This window comes from Callospermophilus lateralis, chromosome 16 (genome assembly GCF_048772815.1).
Source record: "Callospermophilus lateralis isolate mCalLat2 chromosome 16, mCalLat2.hap1, whole genome shotgun sequence".
Lineage (NCBI taxonomy): Eukaryota > Metazoa > Chordata > Mammalia > Rodentia > Sciuridae > Callospermophilus > Callospermophilus lateralis.
Genome location: NC_135320.1, coordinates 55,739,181 through 55,757,789, shown reverse-complemented (window position 1 = coordinate 55,757,789; position 18,609 = coordinate 55,739,181). Strand labels below are relative to the sequence as shown.

Below are 18,609 nucleotides of genomic sequence, written 5' to 3'. Positions count from 1 at the left end.
TAAGATGGCAGTGGCTCTCTACATATCTTAATAGCATTCAGGACTAATTGTTTAAAAAATGTTCTCTGTGAATATAGCTTTTAGTTAAGGACAATGGAAAAAACCCAGAGCTAGGAATTATTGCTGTTCCTTCTTCTCTAACTTGAACATAGCGTTATAAAGCATTTGTTACTGTTTTCCTTTTATTATTTTAAGTAGAAAGAAGAGGCTAAAAAATAAAAGAATTGACCCTAAACCCAAATGGATTTCAAGAAATAATGTGATTGTATCCTTTAGAATAAAGTGAATCTTTTCATCAAATAGCAAGGTTAAACAAACAAATAAACAACTCTAATTTGTAACAATGTAACAGTGGTAAAATTAGGTTTCCCAGCAAAACCATCAGCTAAATTACAAAATTTATTTTGTTTGTAAAGAAAAGCAGAAGCACTACGAAACACTTAGGTTGGGCATGCTAAAGATCACTAACCCTACTGGCAATATCAGTAATATTTCTCAATCATTTCGTACCTGCTGGCCATATTCCACTCAAGGGCTGGATTTTGAGAATTCCTTTCACTCTCTGTAAGCACCCCTACTGTTCCACTTTCCTTCTCTGGTTTTAGTTGGTCCCACTGTGCAGTACCAATATTGATGGACTGCAGGTCTATTTGGTATTGTCTATCTTCAATTTCAGATCCAGGATCTCGAAGAATTCCTAAGTTCAAGGCTCTTCTGTAAAGAAAGTGGAAAAAAGTAACAGATGTAATAAATATCTACATTTATTTGATTTACTAAATAGTACCACAAAGCTTTTTTGTATTAGTGATTAATAAACTGTTAACCACATTTATGAGATAGTTAATAGAAAATTAACATATTGTGACATCAAAAATTTATCACTTGCAATCATCTATCCTATAATAATTTCTTATGTTTCCCAGCACAATACCCTTTTGTTATGTGCTTTCATATACATGATTTCAACTACAGAGATGCTTTCACGTTTTGTTATATCCACCTTAACAAAGAGTAAACAAAATTCAGAGGTTCAAAGACAGCAGAGTTACAAATTTACTCAAAATACTTTCTGATGCTAATCATTTACTATTCTAAGAACTTTGATATCTTGTTAGGAAAGGTGACAGTCAGCACTTGGGGTTGAGTCTGAAATATGGTATGAAAATGATTTTAGTTTGGAGAGGCTTACCTCAAGTAGGGAGTGCTGCCAAACACAAAGGCAAAGGTAAAAGCAAATTTTCTTTGGGTAAATTCAATTTCAACTCAAATAATTTTCCCAATTTAGGTTTCAAGTAAAATGAGACATTCACATACAAAATTCACAAGTCACACATGATAATAAGGGACCCTGAGTGACACATAGTAGCAAAAGGGTAGAGAAGATATACCCTCAAAAACTTCAAAAGATTCTGTAGTGTACTAGCATACATAAGATATGAAACAATTATTTAAAAAGTAAAAAAGCATCCTCAAAATAAGCAAGGAGCTGGCTGCGGTGACTCACAGCTGGTTTCAATGACTCACACCTGTAAATCCCAGAGGCTTGGGAAAGGCTGGGGAAGGCTGAGACAGGAGGATCAAGAGTTCAAAGCCAGCTTTCACAACTTAGTGAGGTGCTAAGCAACTCAGTGAGATCCTGTCTCTATATAAAATACAAAATAGGACCAGGGTGGGTTCGGTGGTTGAGTGCCTCAGAGTTCAATCCCCTTACCAAAAAATAAAAAATAAAGAAAATAAGGCAGGAATAAGGCTTTTGTTAGAACAATGTAGATCCACAGAGAACAGAATTACTACAATTTAAAATTCAAAACAGATTGAACCCAAAAGAAGTGATAGCAAGTAGAAACAAAGATTCAAAGACAGTTACAATACAATTCAAAGAGACAAAGAAATGTTGTAGCTAGGTTCAAAGTATATATAGGAGAGAGCAATAAAGTCTAAAAAGTTCCTGATTGGAGTTTGAGGGAAATAATAGAGAATGGGATAGAGGCATTATCTGAAGAAATACTGTTAGAGAATGCACAATTGTTGAAAAATGCCAAATCTCAGATCCAGATAACTCAATAAATCCTAAGAAGTAATGATAAGGAAGAAAATGGCAAACATATGGATAAATCTAAATAAATATCATCTTTAAATCAATAATATTAATGTGTAAACTGAAAGAAGAAAGGGCAAAAATAAGACACTGAACAATAATAATATACAAATTAGGGGATCATGTTAAGTAGTTTTCTAAGGTTGTTGTATAGTTGTGAAGAAGGGAAAAGATACCGATTTAATTTTAGATTTTTGTTAACTTTGATACATGCTAAAATAGCTATAAAACCTCTAAAATAATAAACATGGATAACTTCCAAATAAAGTAAAAATTAGAATGTAAGAAAAAAATGAAAAGTTTTGTTTGAAAATTTAAAAACACATTTTCAAATTCATCACTTATTGGTCAAAAATAATGAAAATAAAGTAATAAATAGCAAAATGTTATGCATTAAACATGATGAGATACAGTTACAGGGGCACTTTGAAGAAGATTTATCATCTAAAATACTTGTTTAGGAAAGTAGAAAGACTTAAAATTAGTAAGATAAATATAAAAAAGGCAACATAAGCTAAAAAAAGAGGGAAGGAAATAAAAGTAGAAATTAGCGAAATAAAAAAGAGATCATGAACAAAACTAGACAAATCTCCAGCACTGAGGGGGGAAAAGAGATAAAAAGGCTAAATAAACTGTATTTGCAATAAAAAGGAAACATAACTATGATGCTACAGAAATTAAACAGATAATAGGATGATACTAAGAAGATTTATAGAGACAAAGATTTTGTAACTTATTGTGGAAAAATATCTCTCCTGATCATCACTGTCCCTGGAAGATATTTCTTCCTTTTTCACTGTGGGATTAAGATAAAGGTTATCTACTCATTTCTTCCATCACATATTACATTTCTTTGTTTCATACAGTTCTTTTTTTTTTTAAGTTTAATTTGGCTTTTTAAAATTTTTAAATTTTTTTTAAATTAATTTTTATTGTTGGTTGTTCAAAACATTACATAGTTCTTGATATACCATATTTCACACTGATTCAAGTGGGATATGAACTCCCATTTTTACCCCGTATACAGATTGCAGAATCACATCAGTTGCACATCCATTGATTTACATATTGCCATACTAGTGTCTGTTGTATTCTGTTGCCTTTCCTATCCTCTACTATCCCCCCTCTTCCCCTCCCCTTCCCTCTTCTCTATCTACCCCCTCTACTGTAATTCATTTCTCCCCCTTATATTTTTCCCCCTTTCCCCTCACTTCCTCTTGTATGTAATTTTGTATACTCCTGAGGGTCTCCTTCCATTTACATGCAATTTCCCTTCTCTCTCCCTTTCCCTTCCACCTCTCATCCCTGTTTAATGTTAATCTTCTTCTCATGCTCTTCGTCCCTACTCTGTTCTTAGTTACTCTCCTTATATCAAAGAAGACATTTGGCATTTGTTTTTAAGGGATTGGCTAGCTTCACTTAGCATAATCTGCTCTAATGCCATCCATTTCCCTCCAAATTCTATGATTTTGTCATTTTTTAATGCAGAGTAATACTCCATTGTGTATAAACGCCACATTTTTTTTATCCATTTGTCTATTGAAGGGCATCTAGGTTGGTTCCACAGTCTTGCTATTGTGAATTGTGCTGCTATGAACATGGATGTAGCCGTGTCCCTATAGTGTGCTCTTTTTAGGTCTTTAGGGAATAGACCGAGTAGGGGAATAGCTGGGTCAAATGGTGGTTCCATTCCGAGCTTTCCAAGAAATCTCCATACTGCTTTCCAAATTGGCCGCACCAATTTGCAGTCCCACCAGCAATGTACAAGTGAACCCTTTTCCCCACATCCTCGCCAGCACTTGTTGTTGTTTGACTTCCTAATGGCTGCCAATCTTACTGGAGTGAGATGGTATCTTAGGGTGGTTTTGATTTGCATTTCTCTGACTGCTAGAGATGGTGAGCATTTTTTCATGTACTTGTTGATTGATTGTATGTCCTCCTCTGAGAAATGTCTGTTTAGGTCCTTGGCCCATTTGTTGATTGGGTTATTTGTTATCTTATTGTCTAATTTTTTTAGTTCTTTGTATATTCTGGATATTAGGGCTCTGTCTGAAGTGTGAGGAGTAAAGATTTGTTCCCAGGACGTAGGCTCCCTATTTACCTCTCTTATTGTTTCTTTTGCTGAGGAAAAACTTTTTAGTTTGAGTAAGTCCCATTTGTTAATTCTAGTTCTTTTTCTCTATGAAACCACACTATTTTAAAACCCTGACAGAACAAAACTGCTGGTAATATAGTAAGTGGTGGAAAGTAACATAGTACTGTTTGTCCTATTGTTGGTTTAGTGAGGACTATCAAAATTATCTTCCTCAAGGGTTCTTCCTGGAATGAGCTAATTTGCATTTTATCTTTGAATGCAAAGTTACTGAGCACTCTCTTTAAAGTTTTGGGAAAGGCCTTAGGGACACTAGGGTCCTTACCCTCACAAAGTTTACAGTCTAGTGGGAAGAAGCAACTATAAAGCAGACAACAGTTTACAAGGTTGAATAGAGAAGGCAATTAGAAAACCTGACCCAGACTTGGGAAGGCCAAGAAGGAGAAATGCAATCTTCTCATTTCATAAATAAACTGTATTTGAATAAAGTATCTCAAGTAGGGGAATCAACAAATTCAAAGGCATGAGAATAGCTCATCCCAAAACCTTGAAAAGACTCGGAATGGGTAGCATGGACAGCTGCAGAGGAAGAAGTAATGAAAGGCAATGGGGACTTTAAGCCAAAGAAAAATCCATCCTTAGAGTTCAAGAAACTCTACAATGTTTAGGAGACCTGTACTAGGTCCAAACTTTGGGAATGAAGAAAGGTGGCCCAAAAGTTGGAGTTGCCTTGCAAATGGGCCATTTCACTCCTACCAAACAAGATACAGAAATTATGTAGTAGTGCAGTACAGCAGTTCAGAGCAAACAGAAACTTGGGTTTCCGTCTTAATTATGAAAATTAAGTGAGATAATATATAAAAATATAATATATAAATTTTCACATCATAAAAACTTCAATAAGCATTAGGACACAATCATCCTTCTTGGATTCTCAATCTCCGAATACAAAGTTAAGTAACAGTGAAATGACTAGAAAGTGATAGGAAGAGGGACTCAGCTTAATAAAGTGCATTTTAGTATTTGGCAAAACATAAAAAAGCAGAGCAGAGCAACCACTGACCCTGAATTTAATAAGCCAAACTCAATAAATTTTACCCACATTTTCTAACTGGATTTATTTAATTAGCCTAAAAAGATTGTAATAGCATGCTGGTTAGTATGTAGTAAACCCTTTACTTTCTAGGCCAAGTAAAAGTTTACTGTGGAAGATTTGGGCCAATTAAAAATATACTTGCATCTTTAAAAAAAATCCTTTCTTCAATAATTTCTTAGCCTCCTGAGATATCAAAATCAGGAAATATCAGTATTTCCTCTGCAGCTGCCCATTATGTAAAATTTAAATTTATCTCATAAATTTAAAAACATAAGCCACTTAGCTTGTTAGTTTTGTTACTATTTAGATTATAAAGAGTTAGCTAGCACATACACATTTCATAAGTTTGGTTTGATTTTTTCCTAATAAAAATAAATGTAGAATAGCTTTTTTTCAGAATTAGATAATTAAAATCCAACTTTTCTTTCTTAGTACATGATCCTCATGATTTATTTTCAGTTTATTATAGTTTGATATATACTAGCAAGACACTGATTTACTTCATTTTCTGGAAAATAATTAAGGATTTGTTTTCAACTTGAAATAGTCACTAATTTTAAATCTCTTAAAGTATAAGCTATGCCCTTGTTTTATGTACAAGTAAAACTGAGACCAGTTATTATTATATAGAATATTCAAAACAGTTTTCTTTTCCAATACTAAATTAAGAAAACATATTCAAAATATTTTCAAATGCTATGCATTAAATTTTATTAAGCACTACTACAACAAGACGTCTTTTTATTTACTTTTAATTCATAGTAATTGTTCAAATTAATGGGTTTCACTGTAACGTTTTCATGTGGGCATACAGCTAGATGTCTTCTGAAAGAAATATTTCATATTTTATGGTACATTAGAATTTTTAAAAGGTATAAGTAATACAATTTATATTATGTTAACAGAAGATTCAAAAATATTTTTATTTTCTAATGATCAGAAATTGTCTTATAATTTTACAACTTTTAAATGCTTTTTTCCCTAAGTAAAGAGTGGTGGGAATGAAAAACTAACTGATTGCAAATACCAAAATTGAAGTAAATTTTTTTCAAGAGAGCTTTGATTTAGTGTATTAGATTGTCATAGCACAAAAAACAATTGCAGAATCATTAAAGAATTCTAATAGAATGACATTTTAGTAGGGAACTAATCAGAGGAAAAGAACTGTGAGGGATGCCTAATGTTAGCAATGTTTGCTTTAAAAAGAAAAACGTATCTTAAAATAAAATGCCTTAAATTATTGTTTAATTTCCTAATTAAATTTTTCCTAGAAATATCTGCAGTCAAAACCAGCAATTTTTAAATTTCAAATTTTCATACTTTTAAGCTTTGAACTTTGCTCTCTCTTCTTATTACAGCCTATAAAACCTTTTAGCAATTCAAATCAGGAAAGAGGGTGAATCAAGATGCCCATAACTTCCTTCCTCTTAACACAAAAAGCTGCTTTATTGGCTAAAATGTAGGAGTTATAATTGTAATTACTTTGCCCTTCCGAAACTCTTCTCCCATACCATTTGAACCATTCAGCAGGTGGTGTGGGAGGATAAACTAAGTCTGCAATAGTTGGTCAATAATGTAATCATAGGAACCAAAGAAGACTTTAAGTGTATAACAGGAAACATAGCTTTAATGTTTTCCTTTTTAAATTGATTTAGTCTGCGTTAGGCCTTTTGTATGTTTACATAAGGAACAGCTCATGTTGAACCATTTACTGCTCATTGCTGAATAGGCATATCTCGGGAATTCACTGTAAAGAAGTAAAATCCATTCATTTATAGCTCAATTGAGATCTACAAAATGTTAAACAAGCCAGAAAATAGTAATGTGTCTTGATTAAATTAAATGTGTACATATTTAAAATCAAGTCTCCATAATTTATCATAATCTTGAAAATAAATAGGGTAGGGAATAATATGGTTGACTATCTGACTAAAACCAATGCTGTATTCCTTGAACAGTGACCCAGGGCAGGAACCTAGTCTTCAGATTGCAGAAGAATCACCTGAGGAGCTTGTTAAAAATGTTATGCTCCCAGCTCTAGAGAGTCTGATTTAGCAGGCCTGGACTGGAGCTCAGAAATATACCTTCTTTCCTTTTACTCTTAACTAGCATCCCTATAAATCCTAAAAATCCACATTGATAACTTACAGCACCATATCTCTTTGACTTAGAACATTTTCTCTCTGCTATCTGAATAAGCAGGAAAAAAACTAGTAAAATCTAAAGGTATTTCTTGTATAAACAGAAATTCATACTTGTTCTTCCTCCTTCACTAAACTATTTAGAGGAGCATCCCTTCTGTGATGGATTTAAAGCTGATTAATACCAGAGCCAAACAATATCTATATGAAGTCAGATCTCTAGTAACATGCCAGAGGATATGTATGGCTTAATTAAATGTTTTTATAATTTAGTGAATTTCATAAATGGGCCATCAGGTTTTCAGATGACAAAATTGATAAGTACAGCTAAGATGATGAATTAGAGAATTCTAATTCTATGATAGTTCAAAAATGAGCTCATCAAAATAAGATGAAATGACTGCACAAATTGCAAAATTCCATTTATGCCAACAATAGCCAACATACAGGATATGGAAGAGATGGCTAAACTTTACATTAAATCAATAGCAATGGGCTGGGAATGTGGCTCAAGCGGTAGCGTGCTCGCCTGGCATGCATGCGGCCCGGGTTTGATTCTCAGCACCACATACAAACAAAGATGTTGTGCCCGCCGATAACTAAAAAATAAATATTAAAAAAAAAATTCTCTCTCTCTCTCTCTCATACTCTCTCTTTAAAAAAAGAAAAAAGAAAAAAATCAATAGCAACAACAAAAGCTACCTGGAAAAGTCAGATTTATGAGAAATAGAATTACCAACAGTTTTGTTAAAACTATAATTCTAGTCTTTTAATTTTTAATTAGCATAATAAACACCAAAGACATATTATGCATTTTCACAAGATTAAGAAATTTCTTATTACACTAATAGTGTAATTCTTAAATACTATTCATTAGCATTCAAATATTAAGATTTAGAATGAATATCTTATTTGCATAACTTCGAATGAACTAATAAAATAATTCATTGACAACATGGCATCAGAAGGTTTTTTGAGAATGTTATAATAATATGTTACAGGTGTATTTACAAGAAATCCTCATATATTACTAAAATGGGCAACTACTTTGCATAAATGTTTACTTCATTTATACTAGACTCAGAATGCTCTTACTTAACAGTGAAGTTTTCTGTAATTCCCATGAAAGGTGATTTTGAAAGGCTAACTGTAAATTGATGTTCTTTTTCTTTAGGTTTCCATGGATGGTAATAAAATAAACACATTGAATTTATAATGTATCCTTATTTGAGGCAGTCAGACCTCCTACTTGCTCTAATGTTTCTTATAACATGTCTTCAACACACTCCTGTTTTAAGACTCTTCTATAAAACATGCCATGGCTGCAAATGAACTTTTATTTTATAAACATGAATCACTAACACTTTATTCCAAATGTGTTAGCATGCTTTCTCATTCAGGTATTTTTGATATCTTTTTTAATATTTACTTAAAATAACTGGTTTTGGTCATTCACAGACTCTATTTCCAAATCCAAGACGAGTTATACTACTTGAAAATTTCTGTAAAATTCTCCTAGTGTTTTTAATACTCTTTTACTGCCAACTAATCATTACCCAGCATCTTCCAGTACTAAAATTATGTTTAATAGAGGGCGTCTTTTCAGAGATCTTAATTCAAGTCAGAATTCAGAACTGGCTCTTTTCTTATTACCTCAGCTAATGATAGCTAGCAAGAATAACAGTATTTAAAGTCAGTATTTAAAAATGAGGTTTTAAAAGAATATTTAATGACATAAGGACAGAAGTATTCAAAGTGCTTGGAATAGACAGGAGAGGCAGGTTCTTAATTTTCTAAACTTCTAAAAAATATAAAATCTTTATAAAAAGAAAATTACAAGTGAATCAATGGGTTGTATGTAAATTAGTCCTACTTTCAGACTGCTTGGAAAATCCCTAATAGAAATTTTAAAAAGATATCTCCTTGGGGCTGGGGATGTGGCTCAAGTGGTAAGGCGCTCGCCTGGCATGCGTGGGGCACTGGGTTCGATCCTCAGCACCACATAAAAAATATAATAAAGATGTTGTGTCCACCGAAAACTGAAAAATAAATATTAAAAAATTCTCTCTCTCTTCAAAAAAAAGATATCTCTCTTTATCTCTTATAAAATTCATTTTATTAATATGCTTTTATTTATGTCATTTAATTTTTTTCTATTTAACTACATTCTTTCATTCCATGTAGTTCTGGTTCTACCATAAAACCATAAAGAACTTTGTAATGCAAAAAACAAATGCATATAAATGATAGCACTACTACCACTACTACTACCACTACCACTACCACTACTACTACTACTACTACTACTATTACTACTAAGACTGTACATTGGCGGATAATTTAATGGTTTGCAAAGTGCTCATTCATCATCCACAGGGTGCCAAAGGTACATTCCATTTGCAGATTCTTTATGTAGGAAGATGGAAAATAGCACAGTCAAAACTGGAAGCCAACCTTATGACTACAAATTCTGTCCCCTTTTCTCACCTACTTCTATACATAACAATGAGAACTAGTTTTCAAAATTAAATGATGATTCTTTATTAAATTGCATTTGTGTGATATGTAGTTGGTGGAAAAAACATGAGACTTCAAGTTATAGTTAATAAAGACAATACATTCAAGAGTACAGATGAGAATCAATTTAAAACAAGAAAATTGGGCAGGACAAAAAAAAAAACCCTTTAGATTTGGTATATAGCAAAACAATTCCTTTGAAAATAATGTCGCCATAGTTTATAATCTATAGAATTTATTTCAAGCCAACAAATATTGCAAAATTGGTCAAGAGGCATGGGAATCTAAAGTCAAGATTTTCAAATGCATGTACAATAATCAGTAATTCCATGCTTATTTGTGAAAGAAAGCATTAGTTCTAAAAAAATGCACCAAGCATTCATGAAAATCTCTTTACTTATTATGTTAAAAATATAAATATCATAAAAATTATGAGAATAAAAAGAAAAGGTATCAGACTCTTCTAATTAGCAACAGGTACAGAGTCTAACACTTGATTTGAAAAATGGCATATTTTCCATACAGATAGATATATATCTAAATGTAGATTGAAGGGCATGGCACCCTTATATCAGAGGGCACATATTCATACTCAGGCACCACAACACTGAAGTATCACTTCCAGTTATACAGGGAAAGTATTTTTCCTTCAACATCATTCACTCACATCTAGGTCCAAGAAGATCCTAAGCATGCAGGACCTAAACAACTGTATTAATGCAAAGCATTTGGCAAGGATGTAGAACAACAAACCTTTCATACTCAGCTATTGGGAATGTAAATCTGATACTACCCTTTTTTTCAACAATAATGTGGTGATATTTAGCAGATTTGAAGTGATATATAACCTACAATCTAGCAATTAAAATCTTAGATACATACCCTTAAATGTGTTTTCTCCAATAGAATAGCCACTAGTTGTATGCATTTAAAATTAGGTTAGTTAATATTAAATGAAGTATTAAAACTTTAACTCTTTAGTTAAATGAATCATAGTTTAACCAAGTGTGGCTAATTGTACTATATTAGGGCAAATAGAAAATTTTTTACTACTACAGAAATTCAAATAGAAAGCACGTCCTAGAAAAACTATTATATATGTACACAAAGAATCTGTGAAGTTGATTCATTTTACACTCTATGTGTTACAAAAAAATTAAAAATTTTAAATGTCTATTAACAGAAGGAATGATAAGCTGGCATATTTATACAAGGAAATATTAAAGTCAGTAAAATGTATGAATACTGAATTCATGGGTCTGCATAAGGCAGTTTAAAAGGCAAGTCACAGAAAAGAGGTACGGTAGGTATAAAAAACACATTTCTTTATTCTCTATATTGTTCTAATGTAGTTGTTTCAGTAAAATTAATGGAGTTATGGTGCAGTGGGATCCTGGACAATCCTGATCTTGGATGTCTTCACAACAAAAATGTGAAAAATGGTATTAAGTAATGCTGAGGGCTGTGGTGAAAATTAAAAGAGGAAATATATGCTTTGTAAATTTTAGCTATTAATGTGACATGGCCTGCTATTAGGCAGGGCTTGAAACTACAAGTTGAAAATTTTCTGGTAATTTTTAACTGCTCTAAACATCCTGGGAAGGTGGGTAATCCCAATCTCAATATCAATCTCAATCTCTCTTTGTTTGTGTGTTTTGTATACATAAGAAACTATAATTTCTTGGTTCTTCCAATGATATGTTACTTATTTAATTTTGTTTAAGCAACCATTAAGAGCAGAATTCTTTCACTGATTCAATCAAAATACTATAGTTATATTAACCAACTATTTACAAAACATTCAACAAGTATAATTACAACAGCCAATACAAATAGGTATTCGGTTATATTTCTGAATACTATGTGCCAGAGAAGCTGTCAATGTACATGCATCAATTTATGTAATTCTCATATCCTATGAGAGCAGGAAATATTAATATACTACCTATGAGGTAGGAAGTATTAACATCTATGCTTGAAAGAGAAAATTTAGCTTCTTAAGTGGGCCAGTCTCTTGGCTAGTGAATGAAAACGCTGCAACACAAATCCACACAGCCTAGTACCAGAATCTGTGCTCTTAAAGAAGCTAGCATGTGCTCAGCACTGTATTTAATTCTCTGAAAATAATGCAAACCTGATTAAAAATACTCAGAGCTTCCTTAAAGAATGAAACACAAATTCCATGACAAGAAGTTCAAAGAATCCAGAATTAAATCTCAATCAATTTACTCCACGTTTTTCTCATTATGCCCCTATTTAAAAAAATTCTCTGATATAAAAATCAAATCTCTCAAAATGTACCAGGCTTTTTTCTGCCTCTAAATGCCTCCTGCATCCTCTCTACCTGGCATATTTGCTAAAATTCATCATACTCTTCAGGGTATTATTTAATTCCAACTCTTTCACTGAGTTTTGCAATTATACCCCCAAAAGACTTCTCTCAAACTTCCCTTATCTACATCTATGATTAAGATGTGATTGATTACATGGATATGAATTAGGACACTGATTGAAAACAGCAATGTAATATCATTAAAGATACTACCGATATTATTCCGAAGATATTAATAGTAAGTGTACTTACTATTTGAGGGTCATACTAGTTACTTTCTAAGGTTTGACAATAGATTTGCTTCTTTTGAAAACCTTTCTCTATAGAATCTTAATCCTACAAGATGATATACTAAAAAAACCCTCTGTTAGCTGCACATGGTGTCGTACACCTGTAATCACAGCATCTTAGGAGGCTGAGGAAGGCAGATTGCAAGTTCAAAGCCAGCCTCAGCAACAGTGAGGTGCTAAGCAACTCAGTGAGACCCTGTCTCTAAATGTAATACAAAAGAGGGCTGGGGATGTGGCTCAGTGATTGACTGCCCCTGAGTTCAATCTCGGTACCCTCCCAAAAAAAAGTCTCCAATAAATTTGGGATTGAACAGTATTCAGATTTCCAGCAATAATCAAATTTAAAATTGGAAGTTTAACATCATATACTAATATAGATAAGAACTTCAGATAAAATGTCCTATCCATGAATCCAGGAATTAATGAAGGTGAAAATAAATCACCATGTACTCAGGAAGTGAAACATTATTATTCCATTCCTAATATGAAGATGTATCTTTTACTTCAGGGAAAATCAGAATACAATTTCTCCTCACTATTCCCTAAAGAATGAAAACCTTTTTAAATTTACTTTAACCATTATGTCTTAACATGGCAAGAATTATAAAAATATGACAATAATAAATGTAATATCCTTATTGGTAAGAGTATATTCAAAGAACAGATTCAGTACCATACCATAAGCTACATGGTATTGATTTCAGTGATTGAAATATGAACTATTTAAACAAACTAAGTTATACTATCTATTCCGTTAATAAATTTTTACATAAGATTTAATTGATACCTGAGAAAAATATTCTTGTGTAATTTTAAAAATCAAATAAGTATTTCTACTGCATAGTTAAGTTTATAAATACATTAGCCTTGGAGTTTTTCTAAGGTATAATTAAAGCATAAAAGTTGTAAGGATATGTGAAGCAACATGTAAGCCATAAAACAGCATAAACTTGGAAGTTTTTATAAAAAGAATATAATAAAAATTTAATCTGTAGTATTTGTGCTTCTATACAATGATCCTACATTTTAGAAAAAACAACCCTGTAACAGAAAATACTGACCAGCAAAGACAAACAGTTAAAATATTAAAATTCAATTTTTCAAAATAGGGACTCCAAACTACAGTAAAACTCCAGAGAACAATTAGATAGTTTTAAAATTTGCATTACAAAAGAAATACAAAAAATAAAAGCTTTTGTATTTCTCCAAAGGAATATGAAAGAATCTAAGTTATATAACATGGTATATTGTTTTACCTACATACTCTTCCAATTCAAAAACAGTTCAAAAACGACATAAAAGTGGCAAAAAAAAAAAAGTAAGGATATTTTATCACTAAACTTTGGACATGAAAGTGGTAAAAAAGGTTATTGTTCACAATTATTGTGTGTGGGAGCACAAAAACATTCAAAATGAACTAAGGTTAATGAACTGAACTAAGGTTAATCAACTGAAAAACAATAAGATCAAACTGAGTTAAAGAGATGCTACTCCCAAATTTAGCAGGTGATGAATTTTAATTCTCATTTCTTTCACTAGCAGTGTAAAATAGTCCTTAAAAAGTAACTGTTTATAGAAATAAAGATGTCTTTTTCTGTTTTAGAGTGCCTCAAAGAAGAAAAATACAGTCCCAAAAAGAGAGTGGATTGCTGTACTTACTGTAGATATATTTTCTATCAGTGATTTCTCTAACAGTATTTATTCATTGTATCATTTTTTTCGATTATTTATCAATACTTCCCTTGCTAAATACTGAGACTGTTATTCATACTTTGTACTAATAAAATTATTCATAAAATATACATAATCTTATTCAATATTACCACATTTTCATTTATACATATTGTACTTCTATGTTACAAAATAATCCAGAAGAAATTTCAGAAAATTATTGAATCTAGTTTATTTCTGTAGAAACAATTTTTCTTTTATTATTAAGAAACAATAAAACTAAATGAAGTAACAAAGTAATGGAAATAGAAAAAAAGAAATTAGGTAAACCTGAGGAAGGCAGACATGTCACAAAGGAAAAATGAATGAATTAGAAAAGGCAAAAATCAAGAAGTGCAAGAACAACTTTGAAATGAACAGTAAAATCAAGGGGTACCCTTTGCCCCTTCTCACTCTCCCCTTTGCCTTATCCAAAGTTAGTTCACTTATCCCATGCACCTCCTGTCCCCATATGGATTAGCATCCACTTATCAGAGAAAACATTCGACTTCTGTTTCAACTTCTGTTTGATATTGGCTTACTTCACTTAGCATGATATTCTCCAACTCCATCCATGTACCTACAAATGCCACAATTGTATTCTTTTTTAATACTGAGTAATATTCCATTGTGGATATGTACCACAGTTTCTTTATCCATTCATCTATTGAAGGGCATCTAGGTTGCTTCCACAGTTTAGCAATTATGAATTCTGCTACTATAAACATTGAAGTGGTTGTGTTACTGTAGTATGCTGTTTTTAAGTCTTTAGGGTATAGACCAACGAGTGGGATAGCTGGGTCTAATGGTGGTTCCACTCTAGGTTTTCTAAGGAATTTCCATACTGCTTTCCAGATTGGTTGCACCAATTTGCAGTCCCACCAGCAATGTATGAGTGTGCCTTTTTCCCCACATCCAAGCTAATATTTATTGTTGCTTGTATTCTTGATAACTGCCATTCTGACTGGAGTGAGATGAAATTTTAGAGTAGTTTTGACATGCATTTCTCTAATTACTAGAGATGTTGAACATTTTTTCATATATTTGTTGATAATTGTATTTCTTCTTCTGAGAAGTGTCTTGATCTATTTTTTTAAAAGGTCAGTTGATGGGCATAAGTGCAGCTCAGAAGTAGAGTATGTGACTGGCATGTGCAAGGCTGTAGATACAAACCCCTGCACCAAAACCTAAACAAAGAAATAAGGGTCATGAAACTGTTTAAAATTTAATGTGAAAAATCTCAGCTGTTTTTTTTTTTCTTTTCTTTTTTGTGGTGCTGGGGATTGAAATAAGGGCATCACACAAGCAAGGCAAGTGTTCCACTATGAATAACCCCTCACCCTGATTCTGTTTTTAAAATTTTCACTTTGAATATATTAAGCTTAGAATAAAATCATGATCATTTGGATTTTAAATATTAATATCAGGGGCTGGGGTTGTGGCTTAGTGGTAGACCACTTTTCTAGCATATGTGAGGCCCTGGGTTCAATTCTCAGCACCACATAAATAAATGAATAAAATAAAGGTCCATCAATATCTAAAAAAATTTTTTAAAAAATTAAAAAAATACATTAATATCATTAACTATGGTCTGAAAAATTCATAAAACTATGGTGACAATAAATTAACATACAAAACTGGTAAATATCTTCCTTTGAAAAATAATAATGCAGATGGTACATTAGTATACAAAAGTTATTAAAAATCTAAAGACCTTTGGAGTGGTGCACCATGTAGAATTGTTTTTGCATTACAATTCTTATTACACATATACAGCACAATTTTTCATATCTCTCATATCAATTTTTCACAATTTGTATATAAAGTCCCAAAATGCAATAAATTATAAATGACAATCATTATCATTAAAAAAAACTAGAAAAAAATCTAAAGAACTTGTTTATAATTTAAATATGCCATATATTTCTTTGCCTAGTTAAATTATGTTTAAAAAAATCATTCAATGATAAAGATAATTAAGCTATGTTCTATCAAGGTAAAGACTATTAATATATTTATCCATGTAGCTTTACAACCAGCAAACACTTTGCAAATAGTGAGCACTCGTAAGTTATTTGAAAGTAACAAATAAATGACATAATAAAGCATGTTCATTATGTATGGAAGAATGATAATTTCTTTTCTTGTAGGTAGAAACTTTTGGCAGTTGGTGCATGCCTGCAGTCTTATCCAAATTATTATAGTAATGATATATTCAGCATTGGTACTGAAAGGAAGACAAAATACAAATTCCGAAAACATCTGGATACTCACATGCAAGGAAAAGATAAAACTGGTTCTTCAAATAACAAAAATTAACACACACACACACACACACACACACACACACACACACACACACCCCTACCTACCTCAGGTTAGAGCACATACTCCTTTGGAATTACCAAACTGTAAACAACTAGTGGATGAGCTAATGACATCATACAAAAAGTAAAGTTTAAACGTTCCTAAAGCAAATACAGAGGGTTAAGAAAAAATAAGTAGGAAAGAATAAAGGATCTATTTTCACTGAATAATATTTTAAAAACTTAAATAATAGCTAAAGTCTTAAAGATGCAATAGATATAAAACTATCATTTCTTTTTACTTTTAAAAAAGATTAAAATGAGTCTTTTAAAAATTAGAAAATATCCATAAATGAAAAAGAAAAACAAATGCTCACGAATGTATTATCATAGGAAACTACCTTTGATAATTTGGTGTGAAACCATTAAGTCTATTTTCCATTCTCATAGAAATATGTGAATAGATGAGATCATACTATACACACAGTTTTTAAAACCATTTTATTCACTTACCAAATACCTAAATGTTATTTCATTCCAATAAATCAGCACACATATCATCCTTAAAGACGACTGCTTAGAATTTTTTCACAGTTATTCCATTATTATATTAAACAATGCTTTATAGCTGAGTGTTTAGATTGTAATCAAGTATTTGCTATATATACAATCAGCCATTGTTGCTCATATGTTTTAATAAAGTTTAAGTTCATAACAGTTTAGCAATTTACTGCTTCTGAATATGTGATCTGAGAATATAACAGAGCATGTGTAATTATCAAACCATGTTTCATTGAAGGAATATAATATTGCTACTAGAGATTAGTTGATGCTTATTGCATGTAAGATTCACACACCCAGGACAACCACACTGTAAACCTAGTTTCCATCTTGAACATAATATGCTCATAGCAGACTGTGGGGAGAAAATGCTGATTAAAAAACAAGGTCTGCATGGTAAAGTGAGGAAACCTAAAGAGCATGTGTCTCCAGTAATATTAGTATTGGCAGTCCCTAACATTGAATCATCTCTTTCATGAGAATCACAGTTACTAGGATGATTACCCAATTTTGAGAAATAAATATTTTAATGAAAATGAGAGGTGGTTATTCAAAAGAAAACAGTAACCTTAATTACAATAATGCTGCTAGGTATAGTTAATAACCTTACACATTAAGGAAGGTTGTACTTTCATAACCTGGACCACACCAGGGTCACAATTGGTAGCAGAACACTGATCATCATATAAAAGCCACCAAACACATGAAAAGAATTACAGTACATCACACATCAAACATTTGGGCTTGGTGCTTCCTTCCTCTAATCTTACTGGCAGGAAATGTTCTACATATCCTTTGAGGTGACCAGACACATTTAAAAGTAGTCCCTTGTTAAGAAAGCTCTCAGATAATGCAATCTTCTCTAAAAAGGAGAGCAACTTCTGTTCGGCACTACTGTACTACATTTCCATTTGCAGCACTGAAGTGGAGCCCCACTGATGAGGTACTGTAACTGCATAATGTAATTTCTTCTTCAAAGGATCAAAAAAGTATAGAACATGAATCTGGAAAAATAGGTTTTCACACTGTGTATGATAAAATATCAGGTAAATTCACCAATAAGGCTATAGATTGAACTATTTTATTATAGATAAATGCAAATGCAGTTAAGCAGTATTGTTAACATATTTTAACCTATGTCACCTTATAAATCAGCTTTTCTCTTGCACAAGCTTATGGCACTAAAATAAATATTTTAAAATCTCTTTCACACATAATCATATTTTAATCTGGATGTGATTCTGGTGCACTGTTCAAAAAAAGGCTGCTAATTTTTTGAGAACTCATATTCAAATAAAATAAATGAATAAAGTTGGAAAAAACAGATTCAGATAAAAGAATAACTTTTCCAGGGGAATACTTGTTATAATATGAGCTATGATAAAAAATTAAGACATTTGATTTTACTGTTTAATTTTACAGCATGCCTAAATTAATAGCATAATTTGACACTATTTACCAGAATG

General features: G+C 31.9%; 1 protein-coding gene across 3 annotated transcripts in view; it reads right to left on the bottom strand.

Annotated features, from left to right (window-relative positions):
- Positions 1 to 18,609, bottom strand: part of Vps13b (vacuolar protein sorting 13 homolog B) — a 736,334-nt gene that overhangs the window by 258,953 nt on the left and 458,772 nt on the right. For all 3 annotated transcript variants that reach the window (XM_076835849.2, XM_076835851.2, XM_076835850.2), the window contains exon 31: positions 511 to 714. In XM_076835849.2, coding sequence (XP_076691964.2) covers positions 511 to 714 — 204 coding nt within the window. The remainder of the gene's footprint in view (positions 1 to 510; positions 715 to 18,609) is intronic.